The 22,785-nt window shown below is 43.5% G+C and overlaps 1 protein-coding gene across 1 annotated transcript in view; it reads right to left on the bottom strand.

The window, feature by feature from the left end:
* Positions 1–1,034: 1,034 nt before the first annotated feature.
* MTARC2 (mitochondrial amidoxime reducing component 2) overlaps positions 1,035–22,785 on the bottom strand; it is a 35,674-nt gene continuing 13,923 nt past the window's right edge. The window contains exons 4-8 of the mRNA XM_008529230.2: positions 22,360–22,500; positions 7,902–7,963; positions 7,744–7,815; positions 6,208–6,362; positions 1,035–1,808 (exon numbers count right to left, since the gene is read on the bottom strand). Coding sequence (XP_008527452.2) covers positions 6,236–6,362; positions 7,744–7,815; positions 7,902–7,963; positions 22,360–22,500 — 402 coding nt within the window. The 3' untranslated portion in view covers positions 1,035–1,808; positions 6,208–6,235. The remainder of the gene's footprint in view (positions 1,809–6,207; positions 6,363–7,743; positions 7,816–7,901; positions 7,964–22,359; positions 22,501–22,785) is intronic.

The following is a 22,785-nucleotide window of genomic DNA, read 5'->3' as shown; positions in this document are numbered from 1 at the left end:
TCTCCTCAGAAATTTAAAAGGAAAAATGTGATTCTCTATTTTAATGGTTGATTTTAAAGTTAGTATAATTTTTCAATTTCGTCATTTCCAAAATGTACTTATGCCTATAGCTAACAACACTTTTACCTCACAGGGTGCTGGGAATGGAAGCTAATTTTGTGGTTAAACCAGGCTCATTTTGCCCACTGCATGGTACACCAATCAAGATGATAAATTTGCAGCAGAGAAAGAGTTTATTCACAAGGAAGCCAAGCGAGGAGATAGGAGAACAAATCTCAAAACCATCTCCCTGAAAATGGAGATTAGGAATATGTCTGGGTAGAGGGGCAGGGTGGTCTGAAGTGGGAATCGATGATTGGAGGTAAGGAGAAGTGGGGTAATTGATAGTAGTAGTCAAACCTCATGGCTCTTCAGAGGACACATGTTCACAAAATGATGGAATGATGGCATTAGTATGATCTGAGGGTGGAGTTTTCAGCCCCCTGATGTCAAAGGGTCACCTGTCAGTCATTCACACAGGCCCGGATGATAGCTGAGTGCTCTTAACTGGCCTGAACTGGATAAGGAGTCAACCCCCAGTTCCTAAAAAACTCAAGCACCGGTTACCACGGTGACCCAGGCGTCAGAGATGTTATCTACAGGCTGGGTTTTAGGAATGCATTATCGGACTACTTTTGCAAACAGATGACTGACTGAGTGTAGTTAAAGCAAGTTGGCCCCCTGCTTTCAGTTTCAGTCCCAGACGCAGCAAAGGAAAACGGAGAAGGAAGAATAGGTGCTCCTCACTGGCTGCTGGGCGGTCTCTTCAGTCACTGGCCATCAGGCCTGAGATGAGCCATCTGTGTGGTTCATGATGCCCCCCGGCTCCCCACCAGTGACAGGAAGTAATGTTTGTGGAGTCCGATTGTGTCCCTGGAGGGAAGCCCTGTGCTCAGTAATCACAAACGGTAAAGAAAAATGAATGACAGTGACTGAAGTTCTTATATAAAATGAGAAAAGCCCTGGAAGCCGACTCATCAATACCAGAGAAAAACTATAATTGAGATTCACATTTATTAGTAGTAAAGAAACCACAAATTGTAAATGGGTTAATTCATTCACATATTACTTGAATGAGAATTCTTGTTTCGTCATACCAGAATAGTTCATTTCTCTTTGTTACAAAAAAAATTACTCGCACATTAAAAAAATATGTTCACGCTTCCTTCCTCCCACTCCTACTCTCAAAATTTCCTTCTCTTTGAAATCCCATTCTCTCCTTTATCACAGTTGGAATCCCAGGTGGTGCATCTGGCAGTTACATGCAACAAGTTACTTTTATATGGCTTAACAGAGGCATGATCAAATATAAAAACAAGGTCTATAAAATAATTTCCAGACTCAAACACAACGTGATTTCCATAATGGCCAAGTCAAAAACACATGAGTGAAAAGTTGGTAGGACTCCAAAGCCACGTAAAGACCACCTAACAGGAATTTGTGACTGTGCTAACATGTAAAAGTATGTCAGGAAACCTGTTATTTTCCATGAAATGACAGATGATAAAATGTAAACCTTTTTTTTTTTAATTTTGCAGTTATTTAGCTGATCCTTTAAACTTTCTTTACTCATCAATATTGTCAAGGTCTGGAGAAGTGTAATAGCTATAGTAACATTCAAGATAATTTTATAGGCAATCATTTATTTAAGTCAAAAATAGAGATTCATTTCCAGGATGAAGACAGTCAAAGCCTGGTAATAAGGACTCGCCGGGGTGGTGGTGCTGCTGTCGTCAAAATCCTCATCAATACCTCCAGGATGCTGAAACCTGAATAAATGATAAGAATCTCTGATTAGTTGGTCATTTCTCCTACTGGTCATAAACAATTCCAACATCCACAAAACAGCCTCTTATTGAGGTTAAAATGCAAGAAATATAAACTATGTCCTGCACCAAATTACCTTCACAGAAAAAAGCAGCCTTAAGACTGAGTCATTCCCCCGTTCTGGCGACAGCCCAGAGCAAGGGATGTCTCTCATGTGCCATGTTGGGGTGCCAATGGGAAGAGCCCTTCTGAAAGCCATTGGTCAGGCAACTAAAAAATATGCCTACACCCCATGAGTCAATAATTCCACTTTAGGAATCTAACTTACAGAAAAACACAATTTTGAAATGTTCTGCATACAAAGATATATACTACTATATTATTTATAACAAAACTGGATATAGTCCAAGTGTCAAATATTGTAAAATGGTGTTTAAAAAGTATCATATATTTATGCAATATAATATTATGAAGCCATCAAAAATGACATTTGAGGTGCCGGCCTGGTGGCGTAGTGGTTAAGTTTGCATGCTCCACTTCAGGGGCCTGAGGTTCACAGGTTCAGATCCCCCCAGGCTCAGACCTATACACCACTTATCAAGCCATGCTGTGGTGGCATCCTACATACAAAAGAGGAAGACTGGCACAGATGTTAGCTCAGCAACAATCTTCCTCAAGCAAAAAGAGGAAGATTGGCAATAGATGTTAGTTCAGGGCCAATCTTCCTCACTAAAAAAAAAAGAAAAATGACATTTGAATAGACTGAAGGGCTGTGAAAGTGCTTATGATACATACTTCTGTGTATATATATATATAATATGATATATGTATGCATATGATATATTTATCTGTGTATATATATCAATATAGACATGATATATCTATATGCAAATTATATATAGCATACAGATATATCTATCTATATAAATTATATAGACTTATATAGAAATAAACTATATATAAATCAGATAGATATCACATATATCTATAATTGTATATAATTATATATATTATCACATATATATATCATTATATAATATATATTATACAGATCTTGGCTACATTAAACAAACAAAAAAGCAACCAGAATAAAATTTATAAACAGGGATAATGAGTGATTTCTTTCTTCTACTTTTCCAGTATTTTCTAAATCTGCTGTGATGAACATGTATTCCATTTATAATGGAACAGATAAACTTTTATATAATTAAATTTTAAATGGATAAATAAACAACTGAAGGAACCCTGGTGCAAGCATTAACTGCTACTTTTTGTACAGGCTTTCATCCACCTGTCGTATAAAGGAGATATCCCAGAATGCAGAAACAGTAGCGGGCTCACACTTAAAGTAAATGAGTAACACTGGTGTTATTTTTTTTTTTAAAGATTTTATTTTTTTCCCTTTTTCTCCCCAAAGCCCCCTAGTACATAGTTGTATATTCTTCGTTGTGGGTCCTTCTAGTTATGGCATGTGGGACGCTGCCTCAGCATGGTCTGATGAGCAGTGCCATGTCCGCGCCCAGGATTCAAACCAATGAAACACTGGGCTGCCTGCAGTGGAGTGCGCGAACTTAATCACTCAGCCACGGGGCCAGCCCCAACACTGGTGTTATTTTTAAAGCCCAATAGAAATGCATCACCAGAAAGGAAACCTCTGGGTGCTTCTGGGGGTGGGGCAGGGAGACTTGACACGAAGTTCCACCGGTGGGACTCCTGGGGCTGGCACTCAGGGAGGAGAAGCAGAAGTGCCCAGGGTGTGTGGGAAGTGGCGGACAATGAAGCTGAAAGAGAGCTTGGGGCCAAATGGCAAACAGCATCTATGCCACACTGAGGACCGCAGCATGCCACACTTCCCTCTCCACACCCACAGCTTCCACTCTGCTTAAATCACATGCTGTCACCCCAGCCTGGCCCCTCCCCCCTCCTGTCACCCCACTCCGCTCCATCCCACACCTGGCTCAGACAATCTCCCAAAAGCACGGTTTTGACCGTGATTTGGGCTAAACATGTCCCACAGCTACCTTCTCCGGCAAACTAACTGACAAGAACCTACAGCACGTGGCTTCACCCCTCCTCTCCATCCTCATCTCTCCTCACCCCTGCTCCAGTCCCTGTCCCCCTAGGTCCCTGTAGTAGGTTGGCCATCCTAGGAGCTTCTATCACATTAGACTCCTGGCGCACTCTCTTGACTTTCCTTCCTCCACAAGTTCAGGTTCCATGTCCACTCTCAAGCTTTCCTCTATCACCCTTCCCAGAAAGAATTTGTTTCTCCTCTGAACCCATGAAGCACTGCATCTCTCCTGAGTTACAGTTATCTTTTTACACATACAAATGCATGGCATAAGGTTGTGCAAAGAGCCTCTTAGCTCTACCTCTTATCAGCTCCTATCTGAGCCTTTTTTCCTTGTCCTTGAAAATGCTGATTACCACATCTATCTCACAGAGACCCTACTAGGATTACAAAAGGTAACACTTAGGCTCTTCAATGCACAAAGACTCCTGGGAAGCAATGAATCCTGAGTCCGAGTGAACCACAGATGCTCCTTGCCTACATCCATTGCAAAACAGGATCCAACGGAGTAGATTTGAGAACAAGCAATACAGAGGACACCCATTTGTTAAGGTATCTCAGAGGCCACTGGGCGCCCTCAAATGCAGACAACATATGAAAGAGCTTGGCTCACGCACTGATCTGGGTCCAGTCAATTGTGGCCTAAATCACAGGAACACAGGATCAGTCTCACTCAAGCCAGATGGCTCAAGCTTGGGTCCACTTTCCCCAGATGGGGCTTTAAGAAATGGTAGACACTTAAGAACTTCCAAATTTTCTCTCTAATGCGTACCGCACTTCATCAAATCCAAGACACATCAATCCTAAAATATACCACTATTTTATGCATCACTAAGATTTTTCAAAAGGGCATCCTGAATGTTATAAGAAGCTTGCTGATTTCAGAGATGTTAAAATATGGTAAAAATAGGGATCTTAGAACTGATGAAATATAGTTTTGGTTATGGAAATGCCTAATCATAACAGGTAGCCAACAGAAGATTCTTTCCTTTTTGCCCATCTCAAGGGGAAAGCCAGTCTCATCTTTATATCCACTATGGCATCTAAGACTGGGCACTACATGGGGTAGTTGTTGCAATGATGACACTAAAACTCATTGCTGATATTTATTGAGCACATCCTATATTTCGTTGCAATGCTGCAACTTTATATGAACTAATCCTCAAAATAACTTTTACTGGAGGTCGGCCCAGTGGCACAGTGGTTAAGTTCACACACTCTTCTTTGGTGTCCTGGGGTTCACCAGTTCAGATCCCGGGTGTGGACCTACCCACCACTTGTCAAGCCATGCTGTGGAAGGCCTCCCACATATAAAGCAGAGGAAGATGGACACAGATGTTAGCTCAGGGCCAGTCTACCTCAGGAAAAAGAGGAGGACTGGTGGCAGATGTTAGCTCAGGGCCAATCTTCCTCAAAAAAAAAAATAACTTTTATTGATTGTTTTGAATACTATTATTATTTCCACTTGGCAGAGAAGACAATGAGTCTTAGAGGAGTGAAATAACCAAGTTAGGGAATGGAGCTGCCAGGATGACAAACCCAAGTATATCTAATGCTAGGTCCAGACTCTCTGAACCATGCTGTCCTGAAGGATGAGAAGGCAAGATCGTGAGAAGGTCAGGCCAGAATTAGAGAGAAGGATGGTCAAATGTTTTGGAAATGAGGTGACTTTAAGAACTGGGTTATGGGTTTTATGAGAAGAGTTACTCAAAAACCTCGATTTGAGGTCTTCCGACTGACTTTCTCATTCCTATAATTTGGGGGTTAGGCATTCCGCTCCAGGACTCAGGGTTTTATTTGGCCTGATGGAATCAAGGTGAGAGCATTATTTTCTACCTTGTAATTCAGAATTCAGGCACCTTGATGCCCTGATCTTTTTTTTCCAAACCTTAAATCATATTTAAAAAGGACATTTGATGAAAAGCATTTGATTCAACTTTTTTCCTCAAGTTGATTTTGAATAATTTAAACATTTCTGCTTCCCTTTTCCATCAGAGACAGAAAAACTAAAGAAAGAACTCTTGAGAATGGCTCACCATCATTTCCTTATTCCTTAAAGATCTTCCCTAATGAGCTGGGAACATAAACTTGTCTTTCTGCTGAGGCTCCTGCATCAGCATTCTATAATTGGATGGGAAAGTGGGATGGAGAAAGCTGGAAGAATACAGATTACTGAGAGGAATAAAAACAAAGGGCATTTTCCAGCTCTGAAGATTAGAACACAAACTGCTCATTCTCCCAAGAGTTAAAGCAACAAAGCATAAAAACATCTCAACACAAGAAAATGTGACAGTAACTTCAAGGCGCAGCATTCCAGAAGCAAAGCTGACCTTTTACCACATCAGCATAGTGGATCCGTCACTCTACCATCCGATACACGGGGTCACCCACTTTCAGGCTTCCAGTTTTTTCCACCGAATAATAGATCCCAAAAAGGGGGGACGACTTGTGTATTTCCTTCTCAGAAGGATCACACAGGCGGTAGCTGAAAGAAGCAAAAGTCCATCATTAGGCACAAAAAAGAAATAATTTAAATGCTCTCGATAGAATTCAAGTCTTCACTCTCAGGTTATCTATACAGAAATAGCGAGCCTTTTCTACAATATTGACAGCAGTCTGTGAGCAATTGGTCAAACTGCAAATAATCCTGGTTTTTCTAGACGCACCCTGAGAGTCTAAAAAATTTTTCCATGGCTTCAGTTGGAGGTCAAAAAGAGAAAAACTTATACGTGTTACTTAAAATAAATACTCTGTCTACATGTGTATCTCCAACTTCACGACACATTGAAACAAGTGCTCATGCAGTCTCAAAACGGAAACACCCTGAACCCTAAAACCTTCTGTTTAATGTGGGTAAGCATATGCTTTCCACCTCTCCGCGTTTATAAGCCCCAAACTGGGGTTCTTTGGTGAACAAAGACGAAGACAGAGATGCAGTTCACAGCGGGGCTGGACTATTGCTGAAGTTAATTTTTTCAAAACGCTTGTCTAAAGAAAAAAAAAATTTACTGCATCTTAAAAATCAAAAAACAAAACAGAATTGTAAATCTAAAGGCTTCAAGAAATAACCTCTTTTCTAACTTAAACCCATTCAAAACAAAAACCAAATAGAGGAAAGGGAAATAAAATAGGATACACCTCCCAAAAAATGTTAACTTAGATTTAAAAACACATTCTAGGGGCCAGCCCGGTGGTGTAGCAGTTAAGTTCGCACGCTCTGCTTCGGCTGCCTGGATTCACGAGTTTGCAGCCCAGGTGCACATCTACGCATCACTTATTAAGCCATGCTGTGGCAGGCGTCCACAAATAAAATAAAGGAAGACGGGCAGAGATGTTAGCTCAGGGCCAATCTTCCTCAAAAAATAAATAAATGAATAAAATAAAAAATAAAAATAAATAAATAATAAAAAACACATTCTATCTTGAGAACTAAAGTCAGCCAAAATTCTTTAAATAAACATGACATAAAAGCAGCTCCTGGATAAACAAACTCTGACAATTCATTACACTCCAATTTTTCTAACATTTCATTATACAACCTCAATGACTCTCATATTCCTTGATACGGATTCTAATAAAGGAATCTGAGTTGCAATAAAAATAAAGTATTTGATGTCTTAATATGGAAATACACACGTAAATGTTATTAAAAATTGATATGAGAGAGATGAAAATTTCAAAACGTAGTATTATACAATTAAAATTTGGTCAAAAGCAATAGAAAATCCATCCAAAAAAAAAGGAAGCAACAAGTACTCACATGAACTAACAGACACAGACCAACCAGAAGGCAAAGTGGAAGGTGCTCGAGAGAACACCTACACCCACAGGATGGGGATAATATTAGAAACACATTGACGTTCTACCTCTTCAGGGTTTCCAGTGGCTCCTTCCTGTCTATCACTCCAGTGTCCGGGTCTACGGTGGTCAAAATGCACCTGTCATGCAATAACCAAGGGTTAGGTGATAGTTAAGAACCAATGAGCGAGCCACGCCAGAGGTCCCGCCTCGAGAGAATCCTCACCTGGAACAAGCCAAAACCTTTTTCATTTCTACGTTGCCAATTAGGAGTTCATCCCAGGTATCCTAGGAGAAAAGGCAAAGTTATCTTTTGAATTAAGGTTTCATTAGTCTTTAAAGCAGTTTATTCTTTGGCTGGGAGTAACTATGCAGCTAGCAGAATAAAGCAGAGCAAGAAGATGCCAAGAACTCTCTCCCAAAAGGACTCAAAGGGAGGCAGCGTGTCGGTGAGTCCAGGATCCACTTCTTGACTCACAATCTCAGAAACCTGACTCTGTCGGCACACCGGGAACAGACCTTCTCTCGGGGGCAGTTTGCCATGAGAATCACAAATTAACTGGAGGGTTGATTTATTGATATATAACAAACGAGAAATGTATAGCTTGCAAGACCAGCCCACTTTTTCCTTATAGTTAAGCTACAATGGAAGCCAAGTTAAAGTCGGGTCCTTCTTTGATGAGTGGGACATCACCCAAGCGAAGTCAGTTATAAGATTCACACTTCAACACTTCTTCCTCCACACAGAGGCAGCCAGACCCGGGGTCCTGGCATGCCACAGCTACTGGCCCTGTTTTGCTCTCCCACCTTTGAACAATGGCACTGCCAACGTCTGCCACAGGGCTTTGATCAATCCTCACAACTCTGAGGGAGGTACTGATATGATCCCCATTTTACACAAAGAACTGCAGGCAGAGAGAGATGAGAAAATTTGCTCCTAGTCACAACAGCTAGGTTTGAAGATCTTTCTGATCCTGAAGACGAGACTTTTAACCACCCAGCTTTTAACTATATCTATATCTATCTATCTACACACACATATATACATACATATATATGGAGGTTATGCAGATCACATTATGGAGACGCACAGTCACCCCTCGGTATCCGCGGGTGACGGTTCCGGGAACCCCCGCGGATACCAAAATCCGCGAATGCTCAAGTCCCTTACATACTATGCAGTACAATGAATACAGTCAGCCCTCCATATCCGCAGGCTCCGAAACCCGTGGACAAGGAGCACCGGCTGTGTACATACTTATATAATTCATATATATACACACACATACATATATGTAAGGAGGGCATGTTACAGGCCTCTCGTTGATAGGGAAGCCATCTATGAAGTTTGAATTTCACGGGACAATCTTTTGTCCAGGCCTCAGGAGGAGAGGTGGGAGGCATTGGGGGGATGGGGCCCCACTACTAGCTGCATAACCAAAAACAGTATTTCCAATCAGATGTAAAAAAAATGTCCCTTGAAAAACTGTTTCCTGATCTCAACCCAAGAGCAGTTTTTGAAGACCATGGGGTCTGAGGGATCTGGCGAGAAACCAGTCTCCGAGTGTGGAAATGAGGCGTCTATTGCCCTCACCTGGTCACTTCAGACCCCCCTCGCTGGGCATGAGAGAGGACCATGTCTGTTTCTGCAGGGGGCAGGGCGGAGCAGGCAGCAAGGGACTAACACACAGCATTTCCTTTCCCACCGCTGACGACCAGGCTCCGGTCAGGCTCCGGTCCTACTTCCGGGGTACACTAGCCCCCAAGGGCCTATCGGGGTGATTTAGCAAACGCACAACAGGTACTCCGGTACCTAACTGGGTCTTCTCAACTAAGAAATCTCCTACAGGATATGACCACAGCTAACAGACTGAGTGAGCTAAAAAGATCTCTGTCGATGCCTTGGGTTCCCAACCATCATTTGTGAAACTTTCTGGGTGGAAATAAACTACAGTTCCAACCAACCAGTTGACGAATGAACTATGTAACCATTCTAAGAGGCAAGGACACAGCACGGAACCAATGGGATCTCTATATCCCAGCCAGGACTTAGTACCAGCACGGTAATAAGTGGTTCGAATAGCAAAACTGCAAGACAACCTTCGCGGGTGGCTCAGCTCCTGCGGCATGCGACCTCCCATGGGGTATGATCAATAATATAGGTCCCGGGCCGGGAAGGGACCGGTGATGGGGGGCCCGGGCCTGGAGGCGGCCGAAAAGACTGGACGCATTTTACCACACGAGGGCGCTGCGGCCACAGGACTGTGAGCCCATCAAGCACCCGAGGCCTGAACCCCGAGCTCTCCAGGCACCTCCGTTCACTTTCTTTTTACAAGCGGTGATGAGTTTCAGTTTTCAAAGCCACATATGTGTGGAAATTCTGCCTTAGGACTATGATATGAAGCAGGCGAGTCTGAAAAGTTCAGTTAGGTTTCCGAGCTTAACAAAACAGATTTAATCTTCTCTCACACTATTAGGCAACGGCAGGACCCAGTTTAGAGTAACAAATTGTCCGGATTCATAGGAATTGTCTGAAGCCACCCAGATGCCAAACTCTAATTATTTCTTCAAATATTAACCACTTTATATAATAATGTCACCCATATTAATGATTGCCAGCAGCATTTTGGTCTAAAGCATTATTTGCAGTAAAAAAAAAAAAATACTGAGCTAATTAAGTTTACATGTAATTATTAATTTTTATTTGAGGAAAATAATAATACATTTTAAGTTATTGAAAATGAATCTGTTAATCATGTATGAAATTAAATTTTCCATTATATTCTACTAGACACGCAAAATTCCGTCGTCTTCCCTATACACAAAAACCACTTGAAGAGCTTACAGCTCCCCCTGCTGGTGGGTAGGCTCTCTGCAGCCTGGCAAAATCCAGGCCACTGTGACTGCGTAAAGGGATAAAGCCATGGAGTTTTTGAGGCTGAGGAAGAAAGGAAAGGAAGAGAGGGGGCCTGCCTGGTGGCACAGCAGTTAAGTTCGCATGTTCCGCTTCCGCAGCCCGGGGTTCCCGGTTGGGATCCAGGGTGTGGACATAGCACCACTTTGCAAGCCATGCTATGGCAGGCGTCCCACATAAAAAGTAGGGGAGGATGGGCACGGATGTTAGCTCAGGGCCAGTCTTGCTTAGCAAAAAAGAGGAGGATTGGCAGCAGATGTTAGCTCAGGGCTAATCTTCCTCAAAAAAAAAAAAAAGGAAGGGAGAAAGACAGGGGGAAAAGGAAAAGAGCTGTAGATAATGGGCTCAGCACTGAAATAATCCTGAGAATTCACTGAATTTGCAGACATCTCATAAACACTGAATTAAGACTACATAATTTCCCATCACAAGCAGCACCCAGAGAAAGATGTAAAATAAGGGTGGGGGTTGCTGTAGAACACACAGAACACAGATGAGGGCGTCTGTTTATTCGAGACCATCACTAGAGTCCGTATAGGCATTTGCCAAGTACAAAATTCCAAGTATGAAACTTAAAATATCATGACCAGCACAGAAGAATCTCCCTCCTTTCCTTTCTCTCTATATAGTTATATACATATATATATATGGCTATACACACACACACATATATATATATACATACGACTATACACATATTTATAGAGAAGGAATAGATATATACAAAGAAAATTTATACCTATATATTCCATTTTGTTCTATATCTCTGTTATAGTCATATATACATTTTTTTGCATATGTACATATGGCTATATGCATACATACACACATATACACCTACATACATATATTTAGAAAGAGGAAATAGATATAGAGAGAGTTTATATATCTAGACATTCCATCTTTACACAGTCATGTACCCCATAACAATGTTTCAGTCAACAATGGACCACATATACGACAGTGGTCCCATACGACTGGTACCATACAGCCTAGGCGTGTAGTAGGCTATACCATCTAGGTTTGTGTAAGTCACTCTATGATGTTCGCACAACGACGAAATCGCCTAATGATGCATTTCTCAGAACGTAGCCCCACTGTTAAGCGGCACATGACTGTAGAGAGAAAGAGAGAGAAAAAGGGGTCGGGGAGAGGACAGCACCAGGTGAGAATGGAGGCCAAGGTGAGCTCTTGAACACCAACTAACCATAGAAGGACAAGAAGACATCTGAGCATAAGACGGTGAGACAGACAATAGGAGCCTGAGGGTCTGCTCTTGCAATGGGCTGTGAGTGAACTTACCCTAAAGAGCACAGTCAGATCGGCAATCCTCATCAGACCGACAGCCCCAGAGCCTTGGCACCTGTCCTCAGGCCCTGCTCTCGTGCACCACCCCCACTCTTTCACCCCCTGAATCTCAGTCACAAGGTCAGGGCTGCCCCTTTTCCTGCTCCTGAATTTCTAATTGCTACTCATAAGTTCACTATATTGTGTCAGACATACACTTGTTAGAAGCAATTTTAAGCTATGTTGAGATAAACCGAGGGAATGAATAAGTAAATAAACACAATTGTTATTTAGAAATCCTTAGCAATTTTTCCAGTTTGGTATCAATGACCCTACAAGATTACAATAAGCTCGGAAAGTCATCTCCTAGAGACTAACGGAATACAGGTGGGATGTGTATACGATGCTCACAGTTTGGGCATTAGGAAGGAGATGGGAAACTCTATTTCTTAACAATGAATAATGTTCAAGATGATGCTGCGTGCAAAAAGCACATCTATATATACCACATGTAGGATGATTTCATTTACAAAAAATAGCTGTATATATAGCTACTTGTGTATATTTATAGCAATGTATTTTTAAGGTTCCTCAAGTTTAAACAGTATTATTTGTTTCTTTATAAATTTCTATTTTCTTCTTTTTCCCTTTTTTGCTGTATTTTTTATAAGAAGCATGATAAACCCAATAACACATTTTTAAAATCATTTTAGTCTAGAAAGTTTCTCAGATTCTTTCTGATACCAAATACACGGCATCTTTTCCAACACAGTTCTGCAATTCTCTGACACCAACTGCTGTCCAAGAAGTGAAGGCATTTCTGACACTGACTGCTCAGAGCTAGCCAGAGGTTAAGGGCTCAGTCCCACAAGACTGCCCCCACTCAGATGCCAGTCTCAGGTCTCCCGAACTTCTGACGAAACAGCTATAAATGCAGGGTTCCCATGACCCCCTCCTCAGGTTTGATATTTTGCCAGAAGAGCTCACAGGACTTGAAAAGGACTTTACGATGACCAGTTCATTATAAAGGATACAACTCAGGAAGAGGCAAATGGAAGAGATGCACAGGGAAGCATATGGGGGAGGTTCCAGAACTTCCATGCCCTCTCCCTGAGGTGCACCACTCTCCCAGCACCTCAAGGTGCTCACCAACCTGGGAGCTCTCCAAACCCCATCATCAGAGGTTTTTATGGTGATTGCGTTACTTAGGCATGTGATTGATGAAATCTTGGCCATTGGTAATTGAACTCAACCTCTAGCCCCTCCTTCCTCCCTGGAGGTCTGGGGCGGGGCTAAAAGTTCCAACCCTCTAATCACGGCTTTGTCTTTCTGGTGACCAAGCCTTGGTCTTTCTGGTGACCAACCTCCCTCCCCATGCTACCTACCCCCGCCCTCCAGCCACTCACTTCATTAGCATAAACTCAGGTATGATTGAAGGGGGCCTGTTATTCATAACAAAAAGCGCTCCTATCACTCAGGAAATTCCAAGGGTTTTAGGAGCTGTGCCAGGAACTGGGGACAAAGACCAGATATATATTTCTCACTACACCACACAGTTAAACTATCTCAAACCAAAAATTGTTTTTCTATTTTTAAGGTGTATAAGCAAAACAATATTCCTTAATGTCCTATTCCAAAATTTAATCTCTCCCTATAAAGAAACCCTTGGTGTTCTTCCTACAGTTAGATACACACACATACCCTGTGCTGAGTGCTCCTTTCTCTGGGCTCCTGTGAGTGTGGTTACCTATCTCAGCTGCTATCAGTACCACAACCTTCCAGCCACTGAGCCCTCCATCCTGCTTTGTCCTGGGACCCCTGCAGGCAGACACTGGGAGTCCATTTCTGTAACCTTAGCATCTATCTCAGAGATTAGCACCCAGTTAGCCCTCAATAAACATTTGTTGCCAACATGAATGTTCCAGAATCTTGGCCAATGTATGAACTTGCAAGAAATCAGTTTCCTTAGCTAAAATAAAAGTCTCCCTCACAGCCAAACTTCCTGCACAAACTAACACAGGATGCCGTACTCGAAGAATTACGAACTTACATGAGACACAACTTTTCACTTATCAAATTAGTAAAAATTATAGGCGACAGTGCTGGCAGGAGTATAAGGAAAAGGGCATGTTTCTGCCCACCTTGTGGGAATATAAATTGGTACAAGGTTTCTGCAAAAGGATTTGGCAATATACATGGAGAGCCTTGAAAATGCTGATTTAGCATTTCCTAAGAATAACTTTAGAAATGCAGACAAAGACTGGTTACAAAGCTCTTTATTACTTATGTAAGAGAAAATGGAAAATAGCCTAAATGCCCAATGGTAAGGGAATGGCTAAGTAAGCTATTGCACAGTCTGTGATGGACTAATACGGGCCCACGAAACCCACGCTAATGAAGAATTTGTAAAAACAGCTGTGTTTGCCATATTCCGTTAAGTGAAAGTGGTGAAATTCAGCACCATCTATGCAGCATCATGCAGACAATATTGGAAACACAACAAAATGTTATCTCACAGGCTACTTTTTGACCATAGGATCGTTAGAGATTTTCATTCCTTCCTTTAAACTTTCCGTATGTTTCCAACTGTACACAGAGGATGTGTTACTTTAAAAAATTACTTTTATAAATAGAAAAAATTAACCTTATCTGAAAAAGATTCTTGAACTGAATCATTGAAAAGCTTCCCACATCTCTGCAGCCCTGGTTCCAGATCCCCTCGGGGCTTTCTCACACCCCCAGGTTCCAGCAACGCTGTGTAAAGAAGCGATAGATTTTCCCCTTAAAGTGGAAGTCTCCTCCAGTTACACAGGGGCTGCTGTGTGCTCCTACAATCGCAGGAGTCACCTTTCTGTAAAGCTAAATGCATAATAAATGTGCCAGGAGGAATTTGCTGGCTGGGGCACTTGGACCCAGAGAGTTCAGGAAGAAGAGAAGGACACAAGCCTGAGGCTTTCTGCAAAGCTAGTTTCTGTTCCCCGGAGGCCCCTACTTAGAGGAAGACCAGTAAGAGGTTACAAAAAGGGAAAGAAGAGACCTGCAGATGTGGCTGTTTCTCTGTCTCTGAAGCGTGTTCACCGAGTTGGATACTTTGTGGGGCTGACATGGCTGAATGTGTCCCACTCATATGCCGGGCTCTTCTGAGGGAAGTTAGGGCCACGAGGATTCCAGCACCTCATGGACATAAGAGATCCTCGTCTCCCCTCGGGGTTCAGCTCCTGACTGAGAGGCTGAGGGGTCCCATGCCCACCAATGGTGGCGTCTAGGAGAGGCAGCCATTGACCCCAATTCCCAAAGGCAGCAGCCTGGCCTGCTTTGGGTTGCTCTTCAGCACCCTAGGTCCAGATGTGAATTATAGTCCTCCAGAGGGCCTCAAGAGAGAGGGATGGGGTGGGGGGGGGGGGGCCAGACAACTCCTACCCACCCCTACTCTTCCATCTCTACTTCAACATCTCTATCTGATGGGCTTATCTCAAGGGCAGCTTTGTAAGCCAAGGGCCACTCCTCACTGACGATGTATGTGCATGTTTGTGCAAGCACACCTGCTCAAAGGGAACACCCATCGAAGGCTTTCGTTTCCTCCTTGTTCTGAAAAGCAATCTCTTTACAGGCGGGTAAGATATGATAAACACAATTCAATGGCCAATCCCTGCCCCTAATTCAGTCCAACAAGGTCACACATACTCTCAAGCTTGTCCATTCAGGACCAAGGATAAATGGGAAAAAGCACAGTGAAGGAAATCTTGAGAAATGGGCCTCATACGACTGTTAGGAAGATTAAAGGTGTTCACTTATAAAAAAGTTGGAACATAGTGTGTGCAATATAAGGGTTGGTTAAAAATAAAAAAGCCAACAAAGAGGTCACCTCGGAGACGGGGTTCTGAGAGACATTTGTGATAAAGTGCCTTTACTGACCACACACTCACACACGGAAGGAAAAGGCAAAATTATCCACCTTTAGGGCTGCAAAGAACCTTTAAAATCCTTTAAAACAACTTTAAGATCAGAAAACAATGCTCAGAGAGGTTGAGGTCAAGCTCACAAGGATGGAAGGACCACGTGGCCCTGCTGGTCTCCACGCACACGGGCGGTGCCTGCTGACTATCATCTTGCTCCAAGGAAAACCCCAGGCCAGATGGTCCTGCCCTGGCTCATGCCAGAGTCACCTGGGGAGGCTGAAAAGTCCTCCGCCCAGCCTGCACCTGGACCCAGGCTCAGGACTGTTGAAAGCTCCCCCCGTGCGACGTGCAGCCAGCGTGGGAACCTCAATCTCGGCAGATCTCAACACATTTCCTCTAAGGAGACTCTAAGTGACTCTGACCCCACTTACCTTCCTGGCCATGGGTTTTCTGGGGGTGTCTCATTTACTCAGTGGGTGCAGTGGTGGAAAAAGCTGTGGGGGGTGGTGTGGAATCCCACAGAAGCATCCTCCTCATTTCTTCTTTTTTTTTTTTTTTTTTTTTTTTTTGAGGAAGATTAGCCCTGAGCTAACATCTGCCATCAATCCTCCTCTTTTTGCTGAGGAAGACTGGCCCTGAGCTAACATCCGTGCCCATCTTCCTCTACTTTATATGTGGGACGCCTGCCACAGCATGGCTTCATAAGCCGTGCATAGTTCCACACCCGGGATCGGAACCAGCAAACCCCGGGCAGCTGAAGTGCAAACTTAACCGCTGCACCACTCGGCAGACCCCCTCCTCATTTCTTCTTGATATGAAAGGGGCAGAAGCTCTCCAGGGTTTGGCTCCACATTCTTCATCTCCTTTCCTACCCCTTAAAAGTCTCTGTGGCAAATATTTCAAGTCACTTTTTCATTTGCTGAGAAGTAAATGAATACGGAGATCTCCTTAAGCAAGGGACTAACTCTGTCGGCAAATTCTTCTGAAACGTGAACACATTATTACTCCCTCCACCCAGGACTCTGTCTCTCACGTTTTCATCATTTTGTCTTTCCAAATCGGGACCAGCCGGTCCAAGGTCTTCACTTGAGGCTCCTGACAAACTGCGCATGTCAGAAAAGCTCCCCGGATGAGAGCTGGGACCACCCCCCCTCACTTGCAAGGTGTACCAGAAATGCCTAAACGCCAGCAGTCCGCCACATGCGTTCCCCAGGCCTCTTCTTGCTGCTTCTCATTCACTCAGAAAGGAAAACGACTTTAGATGCTCAGCGTGCTTCCGGCAAAGTCAATAAACGTGAAATCTGGGCTGGTCTTCACTATGCCAAAGCTGATGCCTGCTCTTCCTCTCCCTTTTTTTTTTTCATTGCTGTTAACTGTCTTACTTCTTCCAGAAGCAGAGATCTGATCTTCCCGACCCCACAGGGAGTGGGGGCCCAAAGTAGTTTTGCTAAATGGCCTGGCAGTGGCTTGAAGGAGCGAGAGTTGTGTAGATGGTTTAAATTCATGGACTTCTGGCAGACGACCAGGGCCCAAAGCCTCACTTGGCCACACACTAGCTGTGTGATGATGGGCAAGGAACTCAATTTCTCTGAGTCTCAGTTTCCACATCCGGAAAAGAGAAGTGAAAACACTACTCGCCTCAGTAGCTATTAAACATTTTCCATCATGAACGAAGAAAAAAATTACATTTTATAATCTATTGCCAAAACTTGGAAGCAACCAAGATGTCCTTCAGGAAGTGAATGGGTAAATGAATTGTGGCACATCCAGATAATGGAATATTATTCAGCGCTAAAAATAAATGAGCTATTAAGCCATGAAAAGGCTATGGAGGAATCTCAAATGCATATTACTAACTGAAAGAAGCTAATCTGAGAAGTCTACATGCTGTAGGATTCCAAATATATGACATTCTCGAAAAGGCGAAACTATGGAGACAATAAAAAGATCAGTGGTTGTGGGGGGGGGGTGAGGGTGGGCAGAGATGAATGGCTGGAACACAGAAGATTTGTAGGGCAGTAAAAATACTCTGTATGGGGGCTGGGCCAGTGGCACAGCGGTTAAACGCGCACGTTCCACTTTGGCGGCCCCGGGTTTGCCAGTTCAGATCCGGGGTGCCGACATGGCACCGCTTGGCAAGCCATGCTGTGGTAGGCGTCCCACATATAAAGTAGAGGAAGATGGGCACGGATGTTAGCTCAGGGCCAGTCTTCCTCAGCAAAAAGAGGAGGATTGGCAGCGGATGTTAGCTCAGGGCTAATCTTCCTCAAAAAAAAAAAAAAAAATTCTGTATGATATTAAAATGGTATATACATCATTATACATTTGTCCCAACCTATAGAATGCACAACACCAAGAGCAAACCATAATGTAAACTATGGACAATGGCTGATTGTCATGTGTCAATGTGAGTTCATCCTTGGTAAAAATTGTGCCATTCTGGTGAGTGGTGTTACTAATGAGGGAGACTTTGTACGTGTGGGGGCAGGGGTGTATGGGAAATCTCTGTACCTGCCTCTCCAATTTTATTATAAAGCTAAAAGTGCTCTAAAAATATAGTCCTTTAAAAAAACTACATATTATCTTGTTTCCTAAAGCTGTCTCACACACACACATCCCAGATAAAACTTAAACAAAAGTTTCACAAAACAACTCTTAATCTTTCTACATGTAGCCTACTCTGATATCTTTTATTCTATTCCAGTCTTTTTTTTTTTTTTTAATTCTGGTCAGGGCCCAGCTCATATTACAGCCCAATAATGGGTTGTGACCTGTAGTCTGGAAAGGGGAAGTAGGATTAAATGAGACAATGCACATAAGGGAGCTGGCCCAGAGCCTGCCACACTGTAAGCATCTGATAATTGGGAGCCATGGTTGTTATTGTTATTTTTGCTACTGTTTTATACATTGCTATTATTATCATTGCTACCTCAGAGATGCCTGAAGCCAGGCGAATAAACATAAGCATCCAAATAAAATCCTAACTCGTCTCAACTCAGGTTTTGGGGACTGAAAAATCTGGTAATGAGGATTTGCAAAAATTCTGTTTTTGACCAGCTGCAAAGTCCTGGAAGGACCCATTTCACACAGCCAGGGAGCCGTGGGGCTGGAATTCAAACCTCAGCTGTCTGGCTTCAAAATCCACCGCCTCTCTAGAAGCTTCTTGGAGAAGCACTTCCTGAGTGACAGGTAACAACATGTCAAGAGTTTTCTGCGAGCTTCTCCACAGTCCTTTCAAAATGTGCAGTGAGGAATGATACAAACAAGACATTCCAAAAAAAATGTCAAGTCCTGCCCACGAGGACAGCGAGCAAAGTTCGGGAAACACACCCCCGGCAATGGTCAGCTACAGAGATAAGAAGTATTGGTCAACTTCATTATTTTCAAACTCTATTGCTCTGCATTCCCAGAACTCAAACACAGCACACTGGCCCGAGAGAACCCGCCCTTGAAAATGTGCTTAATATTCTGTTAAATGGAAAAAGTACAAAGTACTTTGGGCCACAAAGAGCAAATGTTGCACAATGCATTCTCCTATTGCCCTATATTTTTGCAATAAATAATGGCCTAAACTTTTGCACCATGCTTAGATTTACTATTTTTCTTTATTATTAGTTGGTCTATTAAATATTGACGTGCGTTATCATTTTACATTAATATTTAACAGAGTCCCACTAACTGAAAGGGTTATAATTGTGTCACGGTGCCAGGTAGTGAAGCTAATGCATCAGGCCCTTAACTACTGGGCTTCCTAATTTCAGGGAGAATAAATCAGCAATATTAGTATCATTTTGTTGTAAGGATTTTTTTTAATATGCATAACCAGAGGACTCTTCTAGAAAAATCAGAGTGTTCCACCTTACTATTTCTGTAAGCCCATCACCATGCAGGAATAAAACCACAAATGGACTTGGCAGCATGAGGTCACTGCACATAGTTTTATCAAAAAAAAGACTCCACCCACTTAAATTGCCTAAGAGAATACGATTAGGCTTACATTAGCCTTTGGTTCAGTTTGACAAGTCCTAGGAGAGCAAAATTCTGTAGCCAAGACTGAGAGTATCTTTTCTCTTATTCCTCCAGCTCAAAATCTTAAAGTAAAATCAGTATCTTCAGTGGGACAAACCAAGAAAAATTTTATTCCCAAAAAGAAAGTTTCTCAGAAAATAATGGACCAGTTACAGGATTCTTGTGGAAGGATTTTTGCTTCATGGACGAATTTCTACTACAATCTATAATCACATGCCTTATTAATACCGAGCACTAATTCGGTGTTTAACAAGCATCCAGTGACTTCAGACTTAGGTGCACTCTACTAGAAAGTACGGGAAAGTGGAGCAGGGAAGAAATAGGTGGGTTTACTGGGAAGCTAACAAGACTTGAGCCTGAGGCCCTTTGAAGCCCTGCATCTAATTCTGTTTTCATTGCTTTCTTTCAGTAATATTTGTTGGATGAATGCAAATCATAATTATTTCCTTGTTCAAAATCATTACCAGCTCTGCAATATCCACAACACGAAATCCAAACTCCTTGGCATGGTGGCCTCCAGCCAGCTCGGGGTCCAGCCTCTTCCTGCCACTTCTCCCCCAGTGCCCCTGTGATTTTGAAATACTCCTGCGCACCCCTTCATGTCAGGGCCTCTCATGCTTCTGGGCCTTCCAAACGGCTGCCTCCTTTACCCAGAATGACCCTTATTCACCCTCGCCAGCACACACTGCACACACACCCCTACACACAGAAACAGAGTGGCTTCTGGGTAGCGTGATCTGGTCCCCCCCACCCCCCACAGCACCTCCCATCTCCAGGCAGATTTAGGCACTTCTACTTCAAAGCATCCATGGCACCTGCTAAGCATGTCCATTAAAGGACTTTTCATGCTGGGCTGTCACTGTCTCATGACCATTCCTCTCATATCAGAAACTTGGAAGGGCAGGGTCCGTCTCTTTTCATCTCTGTGTCCATGGCTCTTGGACACAGTGCCTGGCCCATAATAGATGATCAATTATAAAAAAAACATTGTTGGGGCTGGCTCCGTGGCTGAGTGGTTAAGTTCACACGCTCTGCTGCGGTGGCCCAGGGTTCGGATCCTGGGCGCGGACATGGCACCGCTCATCAGGCTACGTTGAGGCGGCGTCCCACATCCCACAACTAGAAGGACCTGCAACTAAGATATACAACTGTGTACGGGGGGGGGGGGTTTGGGGAGATAAAGCAGAAAAAAAGAAAGAAAAAAGATTCGCATCAGTTGTTAGCCCAGGTGCCAATCCTTAAAAAAAAAAGATTGGCAACAGTTGTTAGCCCAGGTGCCAATCTTTAAGAAAAAAACAAAAAAACAAAAAAAACATTGTTAACAAATGGAAAGAGGAATTAAAGAAAATAAATAAGAAATGACAGGATAACATCAACAAGTAGACAACTTCTGTATACACTGCTATTTTTTTAACTATTAAATAATATGAGGTACCTACATGTGCAAGGATTTATACTGGGCTCTGTGCAAAGGCTTATCCTAAAGGACAATGTTTACCAGCAAAAAGGGGCACATTTTACTCACACAAAAGGACATGTGGGCACCCAGGGGAGCAAAGAATTGAGAAGGTGTTCAAGAGCCTCTCCTCTCAGACGTATGACTTGAGATCTCTAAATCTGAACCAGCACCTTAACACCTCAGACGGTGGAGTTACGAGTCTTGGGTTCTAATGCGAGAGCCACCACTTACACACCTAACAAGTTGCGTAACACCCCAGGCTTCAGTTTCCTTATAAAAAGAAGAAAATAATACAGACTTCACAGGATTGTCTTAAGGATCAAATAAAATAACTTGTATGAAGTGATTCATCAGCTCAGTGCCTGGCATCCAGCTGACACCCAATAAACGCAATTTGTTGTTGTTACTTCCAGTGCTCATAAAATTTAGCCCACCCTCAGGTTTCATATGATTGCTGATGTTTCTTATTATAAAGCAACACCAGCTATACGTATTCCATGCACAGATCTCAGGTTACAACTGGTTCGGATGTGGCTGTCCCTTCAGAGCTACAAAGGACTCTGTCTGCAGAGGGTGGAAATTTCTGGAGTCAGCCACATAGGAGAGCCTGTGGGTGCTCTGGGAGAGAACTCAGGCCACAGCATAGAATGTCTCCAGGGCCCCGTTCACAGGCGCATCTCCTGTATCCCTGCTTGGTCTCCATTTTAGGGTCTGGGGCTTCCAGGAGTCTCAAATCTGTGAGCATTCCTGGGTGGTACAGAAAAGGGAGAGATGGCTGTTTCATCTTCATTTCCCTTTAGTGATCTCTGAACTATGATTACACGTTCCGGCCCAGTTCCAGACTCACTACAGTTGGGGGTTCGATTGCTTGCTTTGGGTCCCAGCATTAAAGGGTGAGCAGCGCCCCCCTGAGGCCAGCGAGGTGATGGTGCAGCAACTAAACAACTCCACAGGGTTAAGGTGACCCTTGGGGAAGGATAGTCTCCCCCACTGCCAACCTGGAGGGTCTGAGCTGGTGCCGGCTAAAGGAGACAGTTCCGTTAGTGTCTCGAACAGCACATCTGAGCACAACACACAAACACGGTGAGCCACCTACCTCCTCAAAAGCATCACAGCCCGTCACCACGATATTTGGCCTGAAATTGTCCATCTTCACTTTCTTCTCCAGCCTGGTATTCAGATCTGCCAGGGAGGCTTCCGAGAGGACCAGGAGGGGGCTGGCGTCCGGGTAGGCCACCTGTGCCAAAAACACAGCAGGATCAGGCTTCACCGCCCTGTGAAATTCCTCAGCCCAATGGCAAAGCTGAGCACAGTCCCGAAGCAAAGCCCCTGAGTGCAGAAGGGAAGAGTGGTGCTCAGGAAGGAGAGGCGACAGGGCGGGCTTGGAAATGGCTGAGTCAGCACTGGGACATGGTTCCTGCCTGCTGGGCCTCAAGAGGGCTCCCAGTCCACAGACTGAAGGCAGCAGCCAGGGCTCACGGCTGACATCACCCTCCAGGCCGCGTCCTCTGTGTTCCTTGCT

This window comes from Equus przewalskii, chromosome 31 (genome assembly GCF_037783145.1).
Source record: "Equus przewalskii isolate Varuska chromosome 31, EquPr2, whole genome shotgun sequence".
NCBI classification, from domain to species: Eukaryota; Metazoa; Chordata; class Mammalia; order Perissodactyla; family Equidae; genus Equus; species Equus przewalskii.
Note: the sequence above shows the minus strand (reverse complement) of the source record. Positions and strands in the feature narration are given on the sequence as shown.